We start from the raw sequence: 22,572 nt of genomic DNA on the forward strand, positions 1-22,572 counted from the left end.
TTTTGCCCAAAACCAGAAATTCTGGTGTGGGGTACTCCCAAGCGTGCTATGGTCAGAAGAGGCTAATCACGGTGATTTGGTTCGCCAACCCCTTCCTCTTTTCCTCTCTTGTTTCATTAAACTCCCAACAACTTTGAGACTAAGTGTTCTTGATCTTTCTTACTCTCACATGCTCTCTCCTTTTACTCTTGCTTAGATCTCCATCTTTGTGAGAAATAATGGAGTGAGCTCTTCGTGGACTTCGACTCTAGGAGTACGATCCATCACTTGAGAACTTGTGGCACCCATTGGCGATTTGGTTTTTGTACTACTACACTTGGGTCCTTGAAACCCTAGTCGATAGGTGTTTCACAGCGCTGTCCTTGATTCGTGCTTGTAAAGGGTGCCCAAAATGTTTGTATTAAGGCACGATATCACTTAAGTGCTACTACTTTACGCATGTGATAAACTTGATATCAAGTGTTATTACTTTACATGTGTGATAAACTTGATTTAGTAGTTGACCACGTGAGCATTTCAATCTATAATTTAGTTAGTTTACTACTCAAAATTCAGTATTGAAAGGAACATGGATTTCTAAGAGGGGGTGAATTAGGACTTCTATTTTCTTGCTCTAAACTTGGTCAATAATTAATCTCTTAAACAAAACATATGCAAATAACCAAGTGAGCTAGTGCAACTAAGGTTTAGTCTAAGTGTTGCTATCTCTGCTGCAAATCAGAGTTTTGCAACATAAGTTCTAGTCCTACCAACTAGCCTATATTCTAATCTAAGAATGGTAAAGAACACAACTTAAGTAAACAATATAAATGAGGAAGCTTAAAAGAGGTAGAGATGCAAACTCCCATAGACATGTTGATGTGCACCCGTTGGGTGAATGCCCGATCTTTCGATGAGAGGGTGTGGAACAACTCGATTGGTGGAGGAGACGACGTTCACGACCCGACTACAGCCTTCCAAAGACGTTGCGCCTTAGCAACCGATACACCACTTCATATGGTTGTCACGATCTTGTGGAGCGCGACACCCCGGCCATTAGGGCACTCGTCCTGCAAGCAATCGAAGAACTAGCAAGAACAAGTAGAACAAGTACTGAATTACCAGATGTAAATGTAGGTTTCAAACTCAAACTCCAATATGGTGGGGTTCCGAAGACAAGAAGACGGGCGACTGAACCAGCACGCGCGCTTACAAGCAAGTAGCGAGAGCTAAACTTGATCTAAACAAATCCCGCTGTTCTTGGTGGCGGCTAGGGGGTTTATAAACATGGGAGGACGACCACAAGGGTATTGGGGTCGTGCTGCAACCCTAGTATGCGTCCCTAATGGACCCAACTCGATACACGACCCATTGGGCCAAAATAGGGTGACACAGCACCATGGGCAGAAAAGGTAGGAAATGTCTTAGTAAGGAAATAATGATTACCGCGGTCTCAGAATAGATATGACTATAATTCCGGATCCATATGAAAGTAGACTTGATAAGCTTTCCATGTAGTGCTTGAACATTCCAATCCGAGCCCGCATGTGACCGTGGTGACCGTCACAAGTTGGTGTCCTTCTGTAGTCCGATTCCAACATGTTAAAATCCTTTTCCCTTTCGGTATTCTCCCTAGTTCCTAAGCAAAACAAGAGTGCACGGGTCTACGTGGTCTAAATATGATGGACATGAACTCAAGAGTGTAATCACCTGATGGTTGAGTTCACGAGCACGAGCGCGAGTAATGGGACCAGAAATTGTTACTTGTATTGGCATAGATGTATCAGTAGTGTGGATGTCTTCATCACATGTCAATATTTTTACCGAGGTATCAAGGACCATGCAAGGTTCTTACTAACCCTCGTTGGTGTCCCTATGAAAAGGGAAGCCCACATAAGGGCCAAGCACCTTGAACAGGTAACTCCATAGAAAGTCACGTGCCTTCTCCACATGCAAGTGGTGCTCCGCTTCTGGCTCTTCTCGAACACTCCCTACCGTCTTCTCTGTTGAGCTTCCGACGGAAATGCTACAGGCCTCGTTCCCTCCAGTACACGGTGGTGGCCACACCACAAACGTGATTGGTGTGGTCTCGCAAGACGTCGCCCCACATGGTACAATTCCAAAGGCTCATGTAAGAGCCGAGGGTTTAAGGGTGTCTAACCTCACTCAATCAACTAGGAACTAATCTAGAGCGAGCGTAATAAAGCAATCTAACTAACCTAAGCACTTTGCAAAGCACCTATGGTGATCACCGAGTGATTCTATTAGCACTTGGATGTATGGAGCTAAAGGAAATGTGTATCAACACTTTAGCAATGTTTCTCAACTCTCCACACTTGAAAATGGTCGGTTGGGGGTATATAAGAGCCCCACTTCCAAAATAATCGTTGGAGGATTGGCTCTTCGCCGTCACACCGGACCGGTCTGGTGCGCCTCTAGTGTTACACCAGACTGGTCTAGTGCTCCTCCGCGTCAGCTAGCCATTGGACATCTATCCGATTCTCTAAAAATTGCAACGTTCTTAGCCCTCATGCAAATGTATCAACTCTATGAGCAAAGAGGCACTAAAGACATGTCAAGTAAGATAATTGATCCCTCTTAATAGTATGCCTATCTAGCCTACTAATCCGGTCAATTTTCAACCACTTAAGCACCTCTTGACCGGTAAAACAAAAACCTAGTGTTATACATTTGCCTTGTGCATTCCATTCCATATGAATAATGATCATCCATAGTGTAGCCAACCACGCTACCTTTGATCATTGTTCATAGCATGAAGTTCCTTCATCAACCTTCCTTAAGTGATGAACAATGATCACACATAGTGTAGACAACAATGGTACCTTTGATCATTATTTATAGCATGAATTTTCTCCATCGACTTTCATTAAACAATGAACAATGATTATCCATAGTGTAGCCAACCACGCTACATTTGATCATTGTTCATAGCATGAAGTTCCCCTATCATCCTTCATTAAATGGCGAACAATAATCATCCATAGTGTAGCCAACCATGCTACCTTTGATCATTGTTCATATCATGAAGTTTCTCTATCGTCCTTCATCAAGCAACTTGATCAACAACTCAAATAAAAATTGGTTTGATATCCTTTTATGATATGATCCACTTCATGTTATCTTATAACCTTATTGGTTCATCAATCTTAACTTAGCTTGCTCTTCACCTTTGCATTTGGTCCATTGGTGCCAAGTCCTTGCTCTTGTTTCATCGTCACACAGTCCATCGCACATGAGCCTCCAACTTACCGTTCACACTAGCAACTTGGACCATCATAGATAAGTCATGTCTCTTGATCTCCATCTAGCCACATGACACCTTGTCATGTCTCATATGTAATGAGCTCTTTTATCTCACTCACTGGGCATATCAATGTAACCAAGCCACTTCCCACCACCATGGCTCAAGTAGCTCGCACTAGTGCATTTGTGGACTAATCACCCATGTATTTCAACATAAACACTTATTAGTCCACCTAAGTTGTCAATCAATTACCAAAACCAAACAAGGTACTTAAAATATGTAATCCTATGATATGTTATATTTGAAGTTCAACTTATTTTGTGGGGTTGTTTGACATTTTGAGTGGTTAGTATATTAAAATTTATGACTTTTTATCGTGGATGCGGGTTACCCTACGAGTAAAATTATCCGCGCGAGTACGAATACGAGTAAGATATTATACCCGCGAACAGATATAGGCATGGGTGTAAAACGATACTAAGTGACAGGTACATACCTTTGCTCCCATTTTGAAGAAAAAACACAGATGAATAAAAAGCTAAGCTAGCTATGACCATGATAAATAAGAAAATCTAGAACAAGGATTAAATAAAGAAAAGTAAGCATGAGAAAGCCGCTGGTGAGGCCAATAAATAAATGAAAGAATGCAACACCATCTGCAACTACGTCAAACCTTCTCCGGGACGTACCTGACCCAAAACAGAGGAACAGCCGACTGAAGTAAATATCAAATTTACCAGGGATCTACAATGAGAAAGTGGCCTTTGGTTGAGAGTTGAGAGGCCACGAACTCCACCAAGAGTCCAAGACCCAATCACAAGCATCCGCTTCCTTGCTCGCCTTTTCTTTAAGGCCTCCAACGGTGGAGCCGGAATAAACTCCGTCCACTTCGGCATCCGCCGGGAATTTGATTCTTCTCCCCTAAATACTCACGCTACCTTCCACCTCCCCCTACTTCTCTCCCTCATCTTCTTCGCTACCAGCCAGACAGGCAGCTCACGTGTGCAGGCAGCGGCCAAGATGATGGCGGAGGCGTGGACGCCGGTGCCGTTCCCGCCGACGGCGCCCTGCTTCTGGCTGCACGACACGCACTCGGTTTTCTGGCGGGGAGGAGACGCGTGGACGGCGGCGGAGAACAAACTGTTCGAGAAGGCGCTGGCGCAGATCGACCGTAACGCGCCCGACAGGTGGGAGAAGGTGGCGGAGGTGGTGCGCACGAAGACGGTCGACGACGTGAGGAACCACTACCACGACCTGGAGAACGACGTCGGCTTCATCGAGGCCGGGCTCGTGCCGTTCCCGCACTACAGCGGCTCGGTTCCGTCGTTCGGGTTCACCCACGAGGATTGGGACGGAGGGTTCAGGCGCGGCTACTGCCTTAAGCGCGCGCGCGGCTCCGACCCGGAGCGGAAGAAGGGCGTCCCCTGGACGGAGGAGGAGCACAAGTAAGCAACAGTCGCGCTGGGGCGGGTCGATGGATCTGCTCGCCTTCCTTTTTTTTCCGCTAAAAATGGCGATTTTTCGCTTTGTCTCCCAGGCTTTTCTTGATGGGACTGAAGAAGTACGGGAGAGGGGACTGGAGGAACATCTCGCGCAAGTACGTGACGACCCGGACGCCGACGCAGGTGGCCAGCCACGCGCAGAAGTACTTCATCCGCCTCAACTCCGGCGGCAAGGACAAGCGCCGGTCCAGCATCCACGACATCACCACCGTCAACCTCCCCGACGAAGACCGCGGCAACGCGCCGCCGTCCGCGGTCACCACCACCACCAACCCCTCCGTCGCCCTCGTGGACATGAAGCCCTTCGTTGCGCCGTCGCTCGGCGTGCCGCACCCCTACGGCGACGTGAAGCTGGAGCCTAAGAGCTCGCTGGTGGCCGGCCTGGGCTTCAACGACTCCGTCCTCCTGATGCACTGCGGACAGTTGTAACGGGCTGTTCTTGCGGCGAGAACCGCTCCCGTCGCAACGTACGCCACCAACCACCACCTCATCTATCCCCGGGCGGGCATCAGGGCCGGCGGCACAAGTCGCACGTCGTCGTGCTAGGCTTGGATGCAGAGTTGCTTCAGGTGTACTCCTACCGATCAGATGGCTGGCACGTCCCGCCGCGTGTGACGAGGATGAAGAGTGGAACAGTCTCGTCGTCCAGCTGCCAGCTCGCGGCAGCTCCGAGTGGCTGTGTTGTGTTCATCGAGAACAAGAGGCCATGGCCCATGGGCGTACGCGTGCCGTTCCAGCGTCCATTTCGGTTCAGTGTACAAAATTCGACAAGTACAGAGTCCAACAACTTCCACGGTACCGAACAATAAAGCATTCGATAAAAAGCCTCTTCCAGCGTCACCGGCGGCTTGGATTAGGATCCAGGATCAGAAGATTTCTGTACCGGCTTAATTGTTAATGTATTTTTGGTGTGTGCAACATCTCCCACCAGATGGTGTTAACACTTGTAGTGTGTGATGCTTGTAGTGGGGTCTCGCAAGGTTTTTGTCCGCCATTGTTGCTTTGCCAGTTACTAGCTAGTAGAAGTTTAGACATGATGTTCTATTAAAAAAATGAAAGCTTAGATGTGCTCGGCTCTGGCTGGCTTCTCCAGCCTTCGTGTGCTGCTTGCCGTCGCTGTAGAAGCAACAGAAACCTGAAACGCAGCAGAAGATCGGTCGGTCTCACTCTCGTTGTGGAAGTACCGTACTGGCCATTCATGTGACCTACTTACTCCTCCCCGTTTAGTCTTCAAATAAAATATTCGACCGCATGCATCTTGCTCCTTTTCCGCCCATGCGCACATGTTCCTCCTAGCTCCCCTGCTCTGTGAAACTCTCCGATCTGGCTCCAGATTGGCCAGTCAGTCGCAGCAGCGGAAGGTTAGATTGATCTCTCCAGCTCAGCTAGAACTCAAGCGTGGAATCATGAAGTGATGAAGGTCGCAAGTCGCAAGAACAAGAAGCGTCTTGGCTGACTGTGGTGATAGCGGCTGGCACGCAGTAGTAGGCGCCGAGTTAGAGGCCCAACGCACCGAACAAGAAGGCACATCACATGCCCCGATAATCTCCCGTCTTTCTCACTGCCCTCCTTTTTTTTCTTTCTTCATTCCGAAAGCAAAGCAATGGATGGCGTGGCCCGTATGGAAGTACCAGTACCTTCCTGCATCATTCAGTGGGCGCGCACTGTGCAGGCAGCAACACATTGCCCCAGCTGGCCAACTAGAACACACCGCGCCACATGATCGTCGCCAAACGTGCGGATCCACTAGAGGCTCCAGTGGCGGGCGCACACTGTATGAAGCCGGCTCATTCCCAGCAGTGCCAAACTGCAAGCAAATGCTAAAACAAGGACTTGGTACAAGCGTAGGAGCAGTAGCGTGGTACTACTGCTACTGCCATATGGAATGGAATCCGAAATCCATGGCCGCCCGGTACGTTATGTTTCACCTGATTCTTTGTGTCGACGTTTGATCACGACAAGTTGACATCGGTTTAGATTATGCTACCACGTCGGTAGTTATAAGTAACTTTGATCATGGTAAGAATATAGTGGACCGACAACCGGTCGAGAAGTCGGTTAGACCGATGTCGTTCGTTCTACATCTGATAGACTCATAAACACCTCTGAAAGGATCCATAAAAAAAAGACACGTAGAGGTTGCCTTAAGATCAATAAAGCCATCTATAACACTACCAAATTACATGAAGAATGTGACGAACAACAAGATAGAGAGAGGAGATAGGATAAAAGGTATAGTAGATATATTTTACCATTGTCTCATCTTAGCACAAGCACAATACAACGAAAAAGTAACTTTTTTTAATATGAACATACCTTGTCTCGTGATCATGAAGACGTATGTAGGAAACAGTGACGCCTAAGAGGGGATGAATCAGGACTTCTAAAAACTATCTCCAAACTAGGCCACAATTAAATCCCTAGAGTAAAACATATGCAAATAAACAATTCTAAAATATGCAAACAAGGTTTTCTCTAAGTGTTGCTATCTCTACCGCAAAGCCTAAGTTTCAATCTAAGTCAACTAACTAGAAAGGCAAGACTGAAACTTAAATACTTAATATAAATGCGGAAGGTAAAGAGCAAGGTAGATATGTAAACTCTCGTTGATGATGCCGTTATTTTTACCGAGGTATCTGGAACCACGCAAGGTTCCGACTAATCCTCGTTGGTGCCCCTACGCAAAGGGTAGCCCACGTGAGGGACAAGCACCTCGGTCGAGTAACTCCGTAGAGAGTCGCGGGCCTTCTCCACACGTAAGTGGTGCTCCGCTTCTGGCTCCTCTCGGACGCTCATCGCCGTCTCCACTATCGAGCTTTTAGTCGAAACGTCGCGGACCTTCTCCACACGCAAGTGGTGCTCCGCTTCTGGCTCCTCTCGGACGCTCCCCGCCATCTCCACTATCGAGCTTCTGGTCGAAACGCCGCGGGCCTCATTCCCTCTGGTACACGGTGGCGGTCGTGACATAAACTCGGTTGTCACGGTCTCGCAACACTCTCGCCCCACTCGATACAATTATAATGACTCGCGCAAGAGCCGAGGGTTGTGTGGTTTTTCTAAACTCACTCAACTAACTAGGATTCACCTAGAGCAAGCGCTTAAAGGTCTAACTAACCTAAGCACTTCGCAAAGCACCTACGCTAATCACTGAGTGATTCTATTAAGCACTTGGGTATATGAGCACTTGAAAATGTCTATAATATGTCTTGGTATGTTGTTTGAGCTCCCACCCCTCCAAATGGCCGGTTGGTGAGGTATTTATAGCCTCCCCCACAATTCTAGCCGTTGGACAGAAAGCTGACTGCTCTGTCGTTGGGCGCACCAGACAGTCTGGTGCCCTGGCCACGTCAGCCGAACGTTGGGGTCTGTAGCAGTCGATTGTTGGATCCAACCGTTGCCCAAACTGTCCGGTGCACACCGGACAGTTCGGTGCTACAACCCCGAGAGCCCCTGGTTGCGAGCTCTCTACGCAGACTACCCGCTGCCTCACCGGACAGTCATTGTTCACTGTCCAGTGTGCCACCAGTGCGCTGGCGAACTACCCACTTCATGGATTTCTTCGTTGTTACCTTGGGCTTTTTTTGTTCTTGAGTCTTGGACTTCTACATATCTTTTATGTCTTTTTTTTTGAGGTGTTGCATCCTCAATGCCTTAGTCCAATCCTCTTCGTATCCTGTGAACTACAAATACAAACACTAGAAAACATATTAGTCCATATATAGGTTATGTTGATCATCAAACACCAAAATCACTTAGCCAAATGGCCCCGGGTCCATTTTCCTTACAATGTCGTTGGAGTGCGACACCAAGGTACCAAGGAAAAATCAAATACAGAGAGAGGTCTGGGCTTAGGACTGCTAAATTATGACATTGACATGGTTGTAAGCACGCACACGATGTAGAGAGGTTTATGCTGCTTGTGCGTAATACCCTACATCATCCATATAGTTGATGTTCACATGCAAGTATGGACAACGATTATATGGTCAGTTGATGTCTGAGCTAATGAGTGAGGAGAGCCCTAGTTGCCCTTTGTGATGTCTAATGTTGAGCCAAACGAGAGAACTCGGACTCAAGTGAGAGATCTTGCTATGTGCTAGCTCCTAAGCTCATACCTCTTGAACTCGAACCTCAACAAATCCAAAAGGCTAAGCCGAATCCATAAGGCTAAAAAGCCAGATCAAAAGTGAAAACCCCTTTCTATGGTGCTCAACATCTTACTTTTATAGCACAAGAGAGGTGATAATTATATCGTGCATGGTAGCAGGCCTAGTCCAGAAGAGGTATAAGTACTCATATCTTGTCGTAGTGGTTGTATCATACACAAAGCATGCTTCCGATGTGCCATAGCTATACATGTGACATGCCATCATGGCAGGGATGGGTGCCCATGTAGTCAAGGATAACGTAGTTGGTAGCTGTTGAAGGCACACATAGTACATAGTGCTTGTGGGTATATTTGTGTCCCACGAATCCTGCCAGTGTGGAGCAAGTCTCCTTCGACGGTATTTCTCATGTCCATCATCGGTGAGAGGATGCTCCTACTCGTCCTTGTTCTTTAACTCCTAGACCTCTCTTTCCTTACATGTATCCTACATATCCATACCGACCAAGTGTCGATGCTCCTGTTTCTACTAGTGAGCCTCCAGTGACCAACACTCTTCCTCCTATCACTAAAGCCCCTTCTATATATGCTCCTCATTCACAACCTTTCGCTTATTCATATCCTCCTCCATACATATATCCATACGATCCTCCTTATAGAGTTTATGGTGCTCCTTCTGCCTTCCCTCCCCCTATGGTACTACTCCCACATATGGTGGTCGTGCTTATTTTCATCCTCCCTCATGCATGGTAGTGCCACCAAGCAACCACAGCGACGTGGCCTCCAACCAGTCTGTGTACTCTAGTGGATAACAATTTTCAACAGTGATGGGACTGGACTAAGGTGGAGGATGAAATACTTGTAAGTATACATATAGCTTTATGAGTTCCACACCTTTTAAAGTGGAGAATAGTTTTTAAGTTCATAAATTTATAGGTACATATGTGGTTAATGCACACCGTTGAGCCCATTGAGGGCACTGACAAAAAAGGATTGACCTTTTAGGGTCAAATAGCAGTCACATACAACTCCATCACTGAACTTCCTCACCACCATATTGCCAAGAAATTCAAGGACCGATGGTCCATGAGAAACTGAAAGGTCAACCTCTTCAATGGTATCTACAACCGCTTGTCTGTGGCTTGGCCGAGTTGATCATATGATGTTATGCTGCTTGAAGTGGTTGCAACAATAGAATCAAACTGTCTTGCCCTATTAGCTACGATAGGGCAAGACTGCAATGCAAGGGTAAGGGGTGCATCAATGAATTAGCAGAGAGTCCCATGCCGAGAAGAAAGCATGGCAAATAAGATTCGCAAGGCCAAGAAGAGATAAGCCAATCAAAATTGTACAAGCACTTCACCAAGTTGTTGGATCAATCCACTATCAAAATGGATGATGACATGAATAGACTCCACAAGTTGACCATAAAAATTGATCACACCATTGAAACTAGACAAGTAAGAAAATGAGAAAGAGGGAGAGATGACTACGACAATGATTAGTTTTATTTTTTACAAACTATGTAATTTTAATTTTTTATGTTTGTCACGTTTTATTTACTTTATCTGAATTATGATTTTTTTGTTAAAGTATGCACTCTATTTTTCGTAGATAAAGTATCATGTTTCGTTTTAAATAAGAGTTTGTAAAAGAAAAGTTGATATGATGCTGAGGTGATTGTAAGCTAGCGATAAATGCTATATAGAGTGCTATAGTAGTTAAGCACTAACAACGGTCAATAGCATGGACGATGATAGTGATAGTCGATCAATAGCAAATGTGACAGACAATATAGACCAGTTTGGTTGGATGCAACTTTATACTTGGCTCGGGTCATTTTCAGCTTCAACAAGATCGGTGTGAAAGGGAAATGGGCTCTTAGCCATTTCTCTATTTTGTTTTGGTGTTTGATGACCAACACAACATCATAATCTACCTAGTTTGCTAATTTTATGGTTGCAGGTTCATAAGAACGAAATTGGAAGTATTTAATGCAACAATAGCTCAAGCTAAGGCTAGAAAGGGCATATTTTGGATAAAATAAACTATGAGTAGTTCACATGTTTGGATAAGTTCTAAATGCCCTTAGGAACATAATTGAGCACCTTAGAGTGGTTGAAAAGTTTATATTTTAAATAAGGTGTTTTTGAGCTAAGTTTGAGCTTTAATTGGAATCTAAATGGGTTGTATCAAAAAATGAATAAATATGACTTAAACTAGCCGAACAAACTCTAGATATGTTTGTCTAAGTCATAGAAATGCTCTCAAAGACTGCCAAATGGAGACAAAGAAGATAAGCCCAAAAAGAACTTGAGTGAGCTGCTCTGCGGTGCACCGGACCTAGTCCAGTGTGCGCTAGAACAGTCTGGTGGGTCACCAGACCAGTTACTCAGAGAAGCATTTTCCCAGGCTTTGTGGAGTTGGTGCATCAGACCAGTCTAGTGGTGCACCGAACCACTTACGCAAAAACAATTGATTTGAAGAGCTGAAGACCCTGGCGCACTAGACCTAAATTAGGTGTGCACCAGACCTGTCAGGACTCAACGACTAGTTCCTAGCTCCAATGGCTAGATGACATGGCATCACACGTGGCGGGGTTTGGTTGTGCACCGGATTGGTGGTGCCGGTCCGGTGCCACCTGACATGGCAACCTTCCATTAGAACAACCATTGATTTTGCAATCTAACAGAGCTCCAATGGTGCACCTGACCTATATTGTGGGCGGTCGGGTGCACCTGAGGAAAGTGCGTATCTTGGAGATTGTCCTCAACGACTATTTGGGTGGTTAAGGGATATAAATACATCCCAATCAGCCCATTGAACACACTAGAGATGAGAATTAACTCCTACAAGCTAGAGCAACACTCCAAAGAGATCAAAAGCCTCTCAATTGCCAAATAGAGAGAATCGAGCAAGCGATAGCCATTCTAGAGCATTTTTGTGTTAGTGCCTTGTGTGAGTGTGATAGATAAGAGTGTGTTGTTGCGATCTTGTGCTCTTGTTCTCAGAGTTGTGAACTCCTATTGAATGGAAATGCTAGCAAGAGGCTCCGAGTTTGTGGAGTGCCTTGCGGAGACTTCGTCCTCTCGGCATGAGTTGGGCAAAAAGAGAGAACTCAAGTTTGATCTTCATAATCACTTGAAAGGTTGAAAGAGACTTGGTCCCTTGGGACGCCTCGACGGAGATGTAAGTTCGTTTGGAACTGAACTCCGGTAAATCAAATCGTCGTGTCTTTTTGTGTGTGTTTTGTTGCGATTTGTTTTTTCCTCTCCCTCTCCAAGTTCTCTTGTGTTGATCTTGATTCAAGTCACTTGTGTTGCTCCCTAAGTCATTTTTGCATTGATAAGAGCAACACGTGGAAGAAGAACTCCTCTTGTTGTTTCAATTACATTCTATCTTGCTCTAGCAACTAATTGGGAATTTGGGATCGAAGTTTTTGTTGTAATTGGTTAAATATCAGATTTCATCTATTTATCTTCTCTAGGATTGTGTCCTCCAAATTATATATATAGTCGTGCAGAATATTGTTTTATATTATAAATAATATTATTTATGGAATAAAGTTTAAAATAATAGATAAGATAAATAAAATATAATTAGTAGAGAGACGGATCGACCGAGCGCACAGCGAGGAACACAGACCGGACCGGAGCAGAGTGTCCGTGCTACTTGCCTCATGTGTCACGTCAGCACCGTTGGACAGGGCCTACTTCTCCCGCCAGGAATCATCATTCGCCCCTGCTCCCGTCTCGCAGTCCAGCTCCGCTTGCGATTCAGTGCCCAGATCGCACTGCTCTGATAGCACTGAGAGCCGGCGAATGGGCTGTCTCGTCCGGTCAGGACAAAAGCGTAAAAGCGCCTGAAATCTATAAAAAAAATAAAAAAATAAATGGCGGGTGCTATGCTACAGCGTGCCTGCTCCACATACTGATTCTACCACATGAGCATGACGACGGTGGCTGGTGTCCCTCGGCCGCTAACCACCTCGTTTTGTTTAGTCGCGCACTGCCTTTATTGCCACGCCTGTTGCGTCTGCTGATCATGGCGTGCCCTGTCCCATGTACACTACGCTACGCGCCTACGCAGCACAGACGCCTGTGTGTGTGCTGCCTCCAGCTACACGCCGAGGGCCAGAGCCAGGCTGCTCTGGCCGCAACATGCCGCGCGCAGGCAGTGGGGCTCCTGAAGGAGCCGCGCGCGCGCGGGGCCCTGGGAGCACTCGGGCTGGCACACGCAAGATTCATGCGAATCCAACGCGACGCCGGGCGGGCTGGCGAAGTGGGGGGGGGGGGGGGGGGGGGGGGGGGGGGGGGGCGTTGTTGCGCTGGGCGCCTTCCGTTGCACCGGCCGGATGCTTTGTGGTCGCTTTCTCTTTCACCACCCAGCCAACCCTCTTTTCCGGTTCCGGCGTCTTCTCCCTCCTCCTGGGAGCCGCCGGCTGTATGACACGACCACTTGCACTCGCGTTGCGCTGCGCTGGTACCGGTGCTGCTTTGCGTTGCGCCCCGCACCGGCGACTTTTGCTCGTGCCAGGTGAAAGCCCCCGCCCGTCCGGCGGCATTGCTAGTGCTGCTCCTTTCCGGTGGTCTTTACGCTGCCATTGGGCGCGGGTGAAAGCCGTGGCAAAGCGTCGGGACGCCCGCGGACGGAGCTTTTTGGGCGTCATGTCCGCGCGCGTTAGCCTTTACCCTCACACGCAAATGGACGATATAATTGAGGAAATAGAGGCGCAGGGCAGAGATTCCAGATTCCGAGCCCCTCCCGGACCACCAAGACAGTGCGTGTCGCCATACCCGCGAAACATTAATTAATAGCATCATAATTTTACTGAGCAACATTGTCATTTCCTTTTTACCTACTAGAGCGCACTAAGAGAGCTAGAGCGGCCTCCTTTTCTATATGTATGAGGAAGTGGTGCGTGTACCTGCACTCCAGCTTGGTATAGCGGCATCTTTAACAGGTGCAGCGAACTGTGAACTTCCACCATAGTTGACATGTTTCCCTTCTCTCCATGGTTGACTTGCGGGCACCTTAAATATATTGCGCTGATCTTCGCATCAAATGACGTCATATATACAAGAATTATTGAGCGGGGCAGGTACAAATGCTATGAAACTCGGTAGCTAGAGTGGAATCAGGGAATAGATTTAGCAACAACAACGGAGGAGGACGGGGCTGGGAAATGGCGCAGAACGCGGCTGACGAGTGACGGCCGTGGGATTTTCAGTTATTCAGACAGGTAATCTTGTTCTCGCCTACCTTTCCCTCTCTACCATCGTTGCCTATATTTGCGCAACAGATTACAGCATGGGCCTCACGCTACTTCTAACAACCGGCCCATCCAAGCCGCAGCCTACCTACCGCTAGGCCGAAGCCCACACGCCTAAGCTCGCTGTCCGGTCGTACCAGTCCGCAGTCCCCGCCACTTCAGATTCAGGCCTTTGGTAGAGCTTTGGCTTCTTAAAAAATAGTATTAGCTCTGTCTTTTCGATCAAATCAGCTTTTTCGGAGGAGTCAAATATATTATAAAAAAACTATTTGTCAATATGGTTTCTAGACTACTTTTCAAAAGGAACCATATCTAGTTACTTTTTTTAGATATTTATGATTAATAATATAGCCAGTCTCAAATGTAAATATTCATATAAACGATGTGAGTGCAATAGTACTAAGGGGGAAAAAAACACAGCTACGTATGGCAACCAAAGCGGTCCGTGCCACCGTTAAGCTTCCTCGTCAGCACATTGTCGGCGTGCCTGTTAGTGTTGAAAATCTGGATATCTAGTATACCGATCCTATGAACAGCAGCAACATGGAAGCTTGACGTGGCATGGTCGATGGTGTTGAAGCCATGTCCAAGAGGAACACCGCAACCTCCCTAAACCGTCTCTCGCACTCACACGGTTCTCTTTAGGCCCGGCTGACCAAGCGCCCTACCGACGAACCCCTTGGACATGGCTTCCTCTTCCTGGTGGACGCCTGCCGTGTGGGGTGGACACCACCGTCAATCCACTTCAATTCTCTCGTGATTCCTGTTCACCAAATCAGCCCTCAGGGAGAGGGGAAGGCGTGCAAGGATTCATGTCGCAAAAAGGGCATAAGAGTAACTCCAATAGTTCTTTAAAAGAACTTTCTAAATTCATGTTTAACAAGTTGCTAAATACTATTGAAAGTAAAAAATATCTTGGTCTCTAATAGTTCCTAATATTTAGAAACTATTTCAAATTTGAACCTTGTGTTGACAGATCTGCTCCCATCGGTTCTAGCGTGCGGCGGGGTCGAGAGCAGAAGACATCGAGAGCAAAAGCAAAGGAAAAGTTCGATCGTCATGACCTTCGGGGGAGCGTCAGTCCGACGGCCCGACCTATGAGGTAGTGCTGGTCTAACAATGGAGAAGCTTGGGTCACACGCGTCGAAGCTAGCTACCTCGCTACATGGGAAAGGGAAAAAAGAGTGTCGGACCTGGCTACCTTGTTACGCGTGAAAGGATAAAAATGGACGCACTGGTGTCAAGAAATCAACTCCAACTGCATTTAGGTAGTTTCTATCAAGTTACCAAACTTGGAGAGTAAATGAGATTTTATAGCCAGTAACTAAATTTAGCAAGTCTGTTGAGAGAATTGTTGGAGAAGTATTTTTTGTGTTCGTTTCTTAAATTTAAGATTTACGGAGGTATCTAGATAAATATTGGAGTTGCTCTAATGGACTAGTGGCCTCGGGACGATGTGAGGAAAAGGAGATTTGATCATGATGAATTGGTGGGAGGGATTTTTCACAAATAGGACACAAGTCAAAGCTGGTTAAACCACTTTTTTGTCTTTACCTATGTAATAGAGAAGGGAGAAGTGCTTGAAAATCCTGTGTCAAAATGTCGTTTGTTATGGCTTATGCATTTTAACATGAAGTCGCATCCGTGAAGCCGCATCAAAAGCCAGTGCAGAAAAGCCCTATCAAAGATGTCGTCATCTTGTCCTAAAGCTTTTGGTTGTACAGTTGGCCACTTTTAACCGATTGTATGGTAGGAACACCAAATTTCCCTCTAGGACTTTTACTCTGCCAAGGTCTTATGCACTTGCGTTTTCATCCTCTGTAAGAAGTTGTTGTTACTTGAGTACCTGGAAAATTAGCTCAAGATCATGGAGACACTGTCCCAAATATGGGACAGTGCAAAGCTATAGAATAAAAGCTGTGTTTATCTTAGGAGTAGTTAGTGCATATTTCAGCAACTTATCTTCTTATTTTCTAGTATCAAGATTGGCATGTACTTTAGCATGCATTGAAGTTTTCTTTTTAAGTTTGTTACTTCTATGCATATCGAATCCTGGTATGGTTTGTGGTGTGGCTGGAATAGAATAGAAAAATCTGCTCTAAAATCATGTGTCGATCTTTAACATATCTTATCAAAAACCTAGTTCTTCCTAGGATTTTTGTCTATTCTTGTACGGCGCCATAGCCCCTCCCGCTTTCTCTCCTCCATGGTCCACCACCTCTAGCGAAAGACGTCGCCAAGCGGCTGCACGTGAACGACGTGCAACAACCATGGCAGTACCGAACACTCGGGAGGAGGAGTGAGAGGCATTGGAGGAGGCATGGGAGCGGACGACACGTAATGTGGGTGTGACTCAGGAGGAGCGCATCACAACGGCAAAGACCACAGAACGTGTGATTTAAATGGCCCACCAAGTCGTGACTGCAACCAAGGTCATGCGGCTGATGCTACTACCCTATGTGTGGAGCCCTCAAATACACTAGTGTGTCTCTCTTCCTCGGGAGCATCTCCATGGCTTAGATGCATAGAACATGGGCACATGGAACCCTCACAGGCATCAATGTTTATCCTTCCCTAGAGCGATAGTTGCGGCTGCCATGGTCGATGTGGCTCTCCCATCATACAGACCATCACCAAGTAGTTTGATGATGGCACATGGCCCATGCTCACCAAGACCAAGTACAACAAGTAAAAACTTGTGATGAAGGTGAAGTTGCAGATCCATGAGATGTGGGATGCGATATGGTATAGCGAAAACAACTTTTACGTGGCTCAGCGATTGTTGGAGGCCATCCTTATTGTTGTCCTATCGGAGATGGTGCTCATCCTCATGGACAAGGAGACCTCCAAGGACAACATCGATGTGGCACACATCGGTAGCACCTGCGCCCATAGATACACCTAGTAGAAGTTGTGTTATGAGTGGGATCACATGATGTTCTGGTTAGGTGAGAATGTCAACGACTTCACTCTCTGTCTCTCTAGCCTGATGCAATAGATGATGTGGTATGACAATGACAACATCACTGAGGAGAAAGTCATTGAGAATTTCTTCCATGTCATCCACAAGGAATACACATAGGTCATCTTAGTAGTGGAGACATTGCTAGATCTCTCTAAGCTAACGACCGAGGAGGTGATGAGTCGCATCGAGGCTATCAATGACTGCAAATATCTACCACCCATCGAGACAGTCACCATCGGTGGCAATCTTCTCTTCACTGAGGAGTGATGGATCGTGCGCCAAAAGGAGCGGAGGAAGGGGCAGGCTTTGGGCTTATCGAGCAGATGCAAGTGTCATCGCAGAATAGGGACAAAGCTCCATGGACACATGGAGGCACCAAGGAGAGCATAAGGATACCTAGTACAACACCTACCTCAACCGTGGTAAGATTGAAATTTAGTCTAAAGAGTGTCGGCAAGCAAAGAGAGATGGTTAGGCACACATCATGCAAGTACAAGAGGGTGATGAGCTGACTCTATTCCTAGTACACAAGAACATTGAGCTTTACTCCCTCTCACACTGGTTGTCGTTGCTCTTCTCCACCTCGACGACTCGTGTGCTCATGTCTTCCTTGATAATTATTTCAATGATGAAAAGATTGATGGCTGGTTTCTTGACACCAACATCACCCACTACATGAATGAGTGATAAGAGTACTTTTCGACCTAGACTTTGGTGTATGAGGATCCATCAAGTTTGGGGATGCCACCACCATAGAGATCAATGGTCTTAGCTCTATCCTCTTGATTGCCAAGACAACCAAGCATCGACTACTCATCAATGTCTACTACATCCTCACATTGAGGAACTCCATCATCAACAATGAATCATTAGTGCCTTGGTGTCATCGTGTTTGATGTTATCAACTTCATGATCCATGAGATAGAGGATACAATCCTAAATGGGATCAAGGCTAGATGTTAGTTGCTTTATGCTCACTATTTTTCTTATATCTTCTTCTAGTTGATTAATCATCTGAAGTGGGCATAGACTTTAGAGAACTCATTGAGAGCATATGGTGTATATATGTCTTAGTCTACAATCAACCCACATCCACGTTCTCAAGCTCTTAGGCATAGAAACAGATATATCTCAGAGGGACAACTGAGGAGAGTAGGAACAAAATGAGGCTATTCATCAGGTTCACCAGTTTGAGTTTTAGTCATCAGGTTCACCAATTTGAGTTTGAGTAGATCTTTGAGCACTAGTATAAGACAATTACTTATGACAAAGGACTACAAGTTTCCACCACCTATACCTCTAGCACCACCACAGAGACCACATGACCTAGAGGCAAGTAGTTCTAGTATAGCACCCCCACATTTGGTACATTCTTCTACTGACCAGATGAATGTCTCACTTGAACACATGATAGCACAATAGCAACAGACAACAGTCGAGTAGAAGAGACTTCTAGCTGAGTAGTAGAGGATACTAGCCTAGGAGTTATGTAGAGAGGAAGAGAATAGGAAGGAGAGACATTAGTCTAAGGCTCAACAGCGTCAAACCAATAGGATGCTCACCCTGTTTGACCATTCGAGCTCGGTAAGATCAGTTTTAGTAGCAACTGCTAGCAGATATGGAAAGAAATTGTCTATTTTAAGCACATTCTGTACTAGATAAAATTGTTTGTCCTGTCCCATCTAGCTTGTAAGGTAGCTCCTTTAGCCCTTTATACACTAGTGACCCTATAAAGACAGTTCGACACATTTCAGAGCTAGGGTCTTTACTAGTTAGTCTCACTAATTCACCCTACGACACTTGAATTCTCTTCATCAAGATAGTGTGCGACTTTGGAACATGTGGGAGTGTCAAAGACTATCACTTCCTTAGCACTTTCGACATTGTCAGACATAGTTGCAACTCAACTGTACCATTCACTCAAATGGCTTATGCTTCTCTTAGTATCTTCAGATAGCTCATGTGTCTCCCATTCTAGCAGCTCCTCTGATAGCACCGGTGAGATCCTATCACTCTCAGTGGCATCGTTAGATCCTCCACAATTGGTCATAGCACCTCTGACTAGTCAACACAAGTGAAGAATAACCATAGTGTCAGAGATGTTGGACATATCGAGGACTCTTCTGATACATATGAGGACGCTCTTCTCACCCAATTCGAGGTTTTCCTACCTATTTCAGCGCCTAACACGGTTGTGTTCGCCCCTCCATAGGAATCTTAGTTTTTGGTGCTTGAAGTCAAATGGCGAGAGGGTAGTGGGAGAGCTATACCTAGGGGAGCTATGAGTTGGATTTGAATTTGATATCTCTTTATGTGTTATTTTCATATTTTGCATCCAAACTTCATTTCTACATTGTATGATACTTTGTGTGAGCCAACACAGGGGTGACATAATGCCTTGTTTTGTTTTGTTCCTCAATTTTATGGTTCGTTGACAACATATATTTAATAAAATTCACTACATATATTCAAATAACGGGAAAAGGTTCAGATTGAAATATACTATTCACTCCGTTCCAAAACAGTAGTCGTTTTAAAAAATTAGTGGGTTCATAAAATTCTTGATGTATATTTAATATACCCATTCACAAAAGCCTTAAGCATGGACAGGTGCTCTGCCGTTCACCAAAGAACCCTTAGCGACTTTACGTGCACCAACGCCGGTGATGATAGGGTGGACGCAGTTGATGCGCATTGTCTCTGAAGTAGAAATCCACTGGCAATCTATGGACACAAACTGTACTAGTAATTAGAAATGTGTATCAAACATGCTCTTAGTTTGGTATATATTTTTCACGAGATATATCTACTCCTATAAAACACCAATTTTATTAGATTCCACCATCGTTTCTCTTGCAAAAAAAGTTCTTATGCTTCTTTTATCTAACCCAGTCCACCATCGTCATGCGTCAAATGACGTGAGTCGTTAGTTACCTCCTAGATGGTCCGTAAGAAAATACCTAAGCTCAACAAAACACGAAGCCACATACAGCTCAACGCTCCCAGATAGTACTACCTCTCTAGCTGAAAGAGGAGAGCTGAAAGAGGAGAGCAGGTAGCCGAGTTAGCTAAAAAGGGGCAACACCTTCTATTCAACTCATATCTTTCTCGATATTTTGGCTAGAATAAAGTACATTATCTACACTTTAATATCGGGTATGTGAGCCATATATCAACTTTAATTTTAAATATTTTTTGGAAGGTTCACTTTAATTTTAAATTTATTTTTTATGAGAATGATCAGTGGGCCTCACGTGTCGTACAACCGTTGTACTATACCATCAAATATAATTTATGTGTCATTGCAACACACGAACATGGTACTAGGACGATCTTAAAGCCCCTTTACAAAAAAAGGAACGCGCATATATAATGAATTGAATTGAGAAAAAAAGAAACAAAATCTTTTACACACACTGCACTAGAGATGTCAATGGGGACCCGATACCCGCCAACCCGTGGGGAATTCCCCTATTAGGGTACGGGTATGGGACGAAAATTGTCCCCATGGGTATGAATATGGGACAAAATCTCCACCCATGGGTAAACGGGTATGGGTTTGGGAAGCAATAATCCGAACCCGATTACCCATGGGTATTTCATACGTGTACACCTGTCGTGTTTGTATGAATGAGCTGAGACTGAGCCGGCCACCAAGCCCAGCACGGCAGCGCATCAGGCCCCAGGTCCTAGCCCAACAAGGCAATTAGTAGACTAGCAAAAAACAACACCCTAAAATAACCAGTCATATGCTACGCCCTGCCCAGACGATGGTGACGACCATGGATTCTCAGACGCCAACGAATTCAGATGGTGACCAAGGAAGGTGAGCAAACTCCATTTCTCCATTTCTTCTATCGGTCCCAAAGTACTTATTTCTTTTCTGATGGATGGATGAATGGATCATGATTCATGGATGAGTGCTTGCCGATATAGTGATGTCTGAAATCTAGATTGTTTGTGCTACATGTTCGTACCTAGTTATCCCCTAATTGGGGATGGGGACCCATTGGGGACCCGAAACCCGAATGGGTATGAGTATGAGATGAGTTTTGTACCCATGATGGGTATGGGGATGGGTATGGGGATGGATCAAACATGATGGGGATGAGTATGAGATGCTATAACCCGGTGGAAAATTCCCCATTGACATCTCTACACTGCACGCATGCACGCAATCAAGCAAATCAATTAGGCTAATTGTCTGGTATCAGGAGATCTCGGCGGGGGATCAAGAATCATTTACATCTTTAGTAATTGCAATACTAAAAGAAACGGTAAAAATATAATACACGATTACATATACTTGTGTGTATAAATAGCTAGGTGATACTATGCACACGTACGCGCCAGCATTTGCAATCCCTCACCTGCATGCATTGCTGTTGAATCTCTTGTTAGTAGTATCGACGAGTAGGTGATGGCAGCGAGGAAGAAGCTGTTTTCCCCTCTTCTCCTGTTGGCCATGCTCCTCATCGCGTCTAGTAAGTTCATTCTCCTCCTCCGATCCTTTTCTTGTGACATTATTGCATGATCATCGTCTCAGATCTATCTAATTAGACAGGCCTGCAGAGACTTCGAACCCTATCTAGTTATTTAACCAGCTGAATCGGTGTATGTAAAATGTGTGTGTGTGTGTTGCATGGATGGATGGATTTGATGCAGAGGAGGCGGGCAACATGAGGATGGTGGGCGCTGAGCAATGCGATGGCATCAGGGACAACATGTGCCCGGACATCTCCAAGTCGTTTCTCATCTGCGTACACTCGGGCGACTGCAACAAATGCTGCCAAGAACAGGGCTACGTCCACGGCTACTGCTCCTTTCTCAGCTGCAAATGCTGCAGATAGCTCGCTCGCTCGCTTATATTAGTTACACACAAACTTATATATTTCAGTTGCCTATGCTTTACTACAATTGTGATATAACATATAAATAAGTATTGTGATATTTATTTAAATATAATTATTGTTTATTTCTAAATACTAAGATACGTGTGGTGTGGTGGTTTGCTCCAAATTTTTCAAGGAGGGGTGTGGGTTTGAATGCTTGCTCTGTACTATTTTTTTGAACAGTCGGGACGCATCGGACGGGTCTAAAATGTCAGTGTGAAGGGTGAAGTCGTGGTAGCATTAAATACTCACATTAAGTTCTTAATAGAGTAGTATAGATAATGCATGCATGAATGAATGGGCGCATGTTTAATTTGGCCAATGTTTCTGTTTCTGCTGCCTGCAAGATATGGTAATACTTGCTGAATCATAATGTAAAACTCCGGCGGCCGTACGACGAACGATCGGTCGCCACCGGCATCTTCATTCCCAACCCTCTGCTCTCCCCCGCAACCCACATCCACGACCACGATCTATAGTCATAGTCACAGGCCCATATATGCCCGCCGGCCGCCGGCAGGGCGTTCCAACAATCGTGCACGTCGTCGCGTGGGCGTGCCCCATCTTCGCTACGCCGGACGGCCGTCCTTTA

At 45.7% G+C, this 22,572-nt stretch overlaps 1 protein-coding gene and 1 long non-coding RNA gene across 2 annotated transcripts; both read left to right on the forward strand.

Annotated features, from left to right (window-relative positions):
• The first annotated feature begins 4,140 nt into the window (after positions 1–4,140).
• Positions 4,141–5,817, forward strand: LOC100192816 (uncharacterized). Its single transcript, NM_001138008.1, has 2 exons — positions 4,141–4,689; positions 4,782–5,817. Exons 1-2 carry the CDS (start codon positions 4,265–4,267, stop codon positions 5,173–5,175), a joined length of 819 nt encoding a protein of 272 aa, NP_001131480.1. The 5' UTR covers positions 4,141–4,264; the 3' UTR covers positions 5,176–5,817.
• A 15,615-nt stretch (positions 5,818–21,432) lies between these two features.
• Positions 21,433–22,071, forward strand: LOC103650999 (uncharacterized). Its single transcript, XR_564519.3, has 2 exons — positions 21,433–21,572; positions 21,754–22,071. It is a non-coding gene; the product is annotated as an uncharacterized lncRNA (long non-coding RNA).
• The last annotated feature ends 501 nt before the right edge of the window (positions 22,072–22,572 follow it).

Source organism: Zea mays, chromosome 3 (genome assembly GCF_902167145.1).
Source record: "Zea mays cultivar B73 chromosome 3, Zm-B73-REFERENCE-NAM-5.0, whole genome shotgun sequence".
In the NCBI taxonomy this organism is placed as follows: domain Eukaryota; kingdom Viridiplantae; phylum Streptophyta; class Magnoliopsida; order Poales; family Poaceae; genus Zea; species Zea mays.